This window comes from Oryzias melastigma, linkage group LG15, assembly GCF_002922805.2.
Source record: "Oryzias melastigma strain HK-1 linkage group LG15, ASM292280v2, whole genome shotgun sequence".
NCBI classification, from domain to species: Eukaryota; Metazoa; Chordata; class Actinopteri; order Beloniformes; family Adrianichthyidae; genus Oryzias; species Oryzias melastigma.
The window spans coordinates 31,222,957-31,227,765 of NC_050526.1; the positions used below are offsets into that span (position 1 = coordinate 31,222,957).

At 42.2% G+C, this 4,809-nt stretch overlaps 1 protein-coding gene across 1 annotated transcript in view; it reads right to left on the bottom strand.

Moving 5' to 3' along the window:
- Nucleotides 1-4,809, bottom strand: part of scara5 (scavenger receptor class A, member 5 (putative)) — a gene marked incomplete in the record, with an annotated part of 46,459 nt that overhangs the window by 40,948 nt on the left and 702 nt on the right. Inside the window, 2 exon segments of the mRNA XM_024264018.1 lie at nt 2,582-2,701; nt 4,145-4,263. Of these exon segments, the coding sequence (XP_024119786.1) occupies nt 2,582-2,701; nt 4,145-4,256 (232 nt within the window).

Here is a 4,809-nt window from a genome sequence, read left to right on the forward strand (position 1 = left end):
TCACCTGTTCTCAGTTTGATTAATATGTATTCAAAAGTTTACATCTGACTGTTTATCTATGCTTGTTTTAAGTTAAAATCTTTCTTTGAATTTTATTTAATGATCACATCTTTAATATTTCTCTTGATGTTTCTTTAAATGTTTTATGTAAAGTACTTTGAATTGTGTCATGAAATGTGCTACAAATAAACTCGCCCTGCCTTATATTCTGATGATAGTTTACAGATTAGACAGAGGAGCCATCGGTTTTCTGAATACAGGAGTTGCAGACAGTTTCTTTGGAAAAACAAAAATCATAATTTGGCTGAAATTTGGTTGTGGTCATTCCAAACATAAATAAACAATTTTGTTTGTTGTAAGTTTTTTATCTGGTGGAAGACGGCCATAACCCTGCAATTTATTAATTGGAGCCAGTGTCGGGACGCCAGAGAGACTAAGGGGGCAAATATATTTATATAAAAAAGAAATACGCCCCTCTCCCCCTCCGCGGGTGGTTTCTCCTCTTAGCTTGGTCCTCAACCGGAGGTCTGGGAGCTTGAGGGTCCTGCAGTATCTTAGCTGTTCCTGTTCTTTTCTGGACTGAGATGTCTGAGGTCTTTCCAGGGATCTGATGTAGCCACTTCTCCAGTTTGGAGGTTACAACCCCGAGTGCTCCAATCACCACGGGCACCATTGTCACTTTCACCTTCCAAGCTTCCTCCAGTTCCTCTCCGAGTCCCCGGTATTTCTTTATACCTTTTGCCCCAGTATAGTTATGAAGTTCTATTGATCCTAGAGAGCAGATATTTTCATCAATATGTCCTGATGAAGCTTTTCATCATCCCTCACTAAATGAACCCTTACTGTGAAGGCCAGACCGCCTCTAGACACTCAGTTTGAATGGAGCTGGGTTAAGCAGGTCTGATGGGGGTCCAGGCCCTCCGTTGAGAATCTGTGCAGACAGTTACAGGAGTAATCCACACACATGCACGCATTCACACATTTGTAAGTTCCTCCATTTTCTAGGAAACATCAATGGACTGAGTCCAGAAAATGACTAAATACTGTAAACTAGACTTTAAACAGATTAAACAATGTTTTGAATTTCATAAATGCTTGGAGTTTAACTTTTAAAAGTTTCCATTTTCCTAAAAGCTTAAAGTCAAATATCTGAACAAAAGCATTCCTCCGAAAAAGGTCAAGTACCAGGAGACGAGGAGTATTTGAAAAGCTGCAGAAACCTTTAAAAAAGCCTCTAAGAGCTCCTTCAAGTCTGCACGACTTAAAAAAGACTTTTGCCCTTGGAAGTGCTGGGAGAGTTGCTCTCCACTTTCGCATTCATCTACAGAGAAACAACTCTGCAGGTTTTTGTCTCACAGGATCTCCAAATAATCCTAAACTAAAGCAGGTCATCCTTTTCCCACCAGTCACACCATTTGGCCCTCAAGCAGACTAACCATCCTCAGATACATCATCAAGGAAATCATGTCAGGAACTGGTGGTGGTGAAGGATCCAAACGCAGGGGACCAGACTTGGTGACAGGAACTGAAAATATTTGATAAACAACCAAAACATGACAAAACCATGGAAGCAACAAAAAGGTGTCCGAACAGAACAGATGACCTGAAAACCAAACACTACATGAAGACAGATGAGGAGGATTTACCTAAACATGGTGAGACTGACCGGAAAACATGGCAAAAGCAGTATAAAAACCCAAACACAGAGTCCTGAAAGATTGTTTCTTTTCCCACTATATAGATTCCTGTTTTCTTTTCATTTATCACAGTTATCCAGCACAGAAGGCTGAGCCTTTAACAGCACAAAGTAACATTAGATAAACACCTCCAGAAAAAGCACCAAAACAAAAATGTTAGTTTCACAGCATGTAATAAATTAACATGTAAGAAATTAGATTTATCTTGGTGGGGGGGGCTTTCACCACCATCATTCAGTGATTCCATTTCCACCATAATAAACAATGAACAACAATAAACAGTGGTAAATGATGTCGACCACAGCACTCTGCAACCTTGATTAAGGCCTAAGGTTATCTACTGCCACAGTCTGAGTCACCCACTCATATACTCACTCACTGCCATGCAAAGTGCCAACCTGTGACTACGGACAGCCAGTAGGGTTTAGTGTATTGCCCAAGGACACTGTAGCACACTGGCAGGCACGGCGGTAACATCCCTATGAAATCGCCTGCAGGGCTGCGCGGATCCCCTGCAGATCACCCGCGATTCATATAGAAGATCTGAAGTGATCCGTGACCCTCAGGCCTGCACTCTTTGACCTCACAACCTTTTTGTTTTGTTTTTGTCTTTTTTCTCGACTTTCTCCTAAGGTCACATTGCTTTGACTAGAAAAAAGATTAAGACCTATTCACCCTGACTTTAAGAGTCCTTATTTTAGCAAAATGAAATTGAAGACTTGTTCATATTGCAGACCGGCTCAGAGCAGAATAATGGTCCAGGATTGACAGAGTCCACTGTAGCCACCTGGTGCAATCCCAGGGATCAGGTTAAGTCATAACTATTGTTTGGTTTGGACTGTGGACCACATGAACATGACTGGCTGTATTTGAGTCCAGCGTACCTGCCAGACAGAGTCCGAGCACGGACAGAAGCAGCAGGACGTAGAGGCAGATGACGGCAGACTTGATGGCAGACATTGAGTCCAGGTGGTTGCAGCAGCGCTCCTTCCGCCGCCGCATTCCTGGTATAGAAACACCAGCAAAGGAACCGAGTGAATGAATAGAAGAACAGAGCTGAGAGTGGGAGGCCAGATTTATGTAATACGTAATAAATATATTAAGTTATGATTTAACCTTTATTTAACCAGCCAAACTATTCATAACAGCTTCTGCTTTACAATAAAGATCTGGGAAGTGGAGAAATACAACAGTAGATAAAAGCACATTAGAATATGTTCAACAATTTACATTCAGAAAACTATTCAGTTATTCCCCTACCCCTGTTCTAACAGTCCAAAGACATAATTCATGGCTTCATTGGTGATTCTAAACAGTCTTTTAAGTATAAATGTCTGTGTGTGGTCATATGATGGACTAGTGACCAGTCCAGGGTTAACCCACCATCACTAGGCCACCTGTAACCCCTGAAGAGTGAGTTTAGAAAACGGATGGATGTCAGATTTCTGATGGTGTTCAGATCTGCTTGTAGTTTTCTTCATTTAGGAATTGCATGAGATAAACAGGAGTGTTTCATGATCTGCTGGTTTGAATTTCTCAGTTTTCTGTTCCTTGTGCTTTCGTGCAGGCTGCTGTGACTCCACCCATTCTCATGTGGAGCCTGGTAAGCAGTCACAGCTGCCTGCACTTTGCTAATCAGCCAGAGAACATTTAAAGTCGTCTCTCTGAGTCTGCAGTTTTCAGATTGTCTCTCATGTTTTCTGAGTGTCTCTGTTATGTGTTCTGGTCCATGTTTGCTCGGGGTTCTTCCTGCATTTGGGTTCTGCTTTCCTGACAGTAAATGTGGAATAGAGACGGATTAGAACTGCAGTGGAAAGCAGAGAATGGGCATCATGAAACTGGTTACTGCAGGAACAAATGAACTGGTTTAGAGTTCTTGGAGTCTCTTTGACCTCTTTTACACACTAACGGTTTTCTTTGACCGCTTCATGTCACTAACGTGTCATTGAATTCAGGACTTCTGCAGGCAATTAGGATCATGTTAAAGAAAATAATTGTCAGCTGCAGGACAGCAGAAGAGATGGAGCACAGATGCACTAAAGAGAAGCCAGCAGTAAAAACGGGACTTTAGACCAAAACAGGAAATGGCAAATGAACTTTGAAGGCATTAGGGTTCCTGATCAGCTTTAGCTCATCCAGAAGCTCCAGTATTCAAATGAATTCATGAAAAAGGTTTTAGGATGTCTGTCATCACAGCTTGTGAGATTTCAAACACTTGAATGACTCAGATCAGATTTTCTTTTCACCTGACACTAACAGTATTTATGTGTGTATTTGATAAGATTCTAAAATGACTGCCAGTTCTGTTTCTAGTAATTTAATCATCAGTTTTCTTAATGGAAAAACCTTTTTTTTCACAGTTCAGAGACGCTGTGATCCACAGCACAGAACATGGTTATCAAATGAACATGTTCTTCTTCATTTGGTTTAATAAAAGGATGTCTGACCTTCATCGTACAGGTTCAGTTTGGACGAGCTCCCTCCTTCATAGGGCTCCTCAAACATGGACGTGTTGTCTCTGTCCTCATTGGACCTCAGGCAGATGGCTTTATTCTCCATCTCCACCCTAAACCAAGAGCACAGGAGAGCTCAGCGTTCTGCCTCTGGAGAGTCCGACATTCTCCAGAATAAACTCGCTCTACAGTGGACCTGCCTGGTTCTACAGTAGGTCTCCCTGCAGCTGTGGAGCATCAGTCTAGAGGACAGCAAAGATTGTTTGGTCCCATAGAATCACTGGACAGCCCGACCCCACCCTCTCCAGTTCCAAACAGGAAGTCGCCCCACAGACTTCTATGTAGAAATGACCAGCTGTTACATTCTGGATCTGAAACTTTCAAACATCTGACTGATAATCATTTAAAAAAAAAGTTTTCTCTCTTGAGATATAAACTGACCAGATGTCTCTGTAAACATGTGGAGTCGCTGCCCCCCCTCAAACATTTGACAGATTGTCCTGAGCCTGTTTCAGAGGGAGGGGCGTGAATTGTCTTAATTTAGCAGGAGCCGGAGGCTGGAGGTTTCTACGGAGGACATCACAGCCCCTCCAGTGATATACGTCTGTCCTGGTTCACCATTCTCATGGAACTTCAGCACAAACCAATGAAGGTCCAAA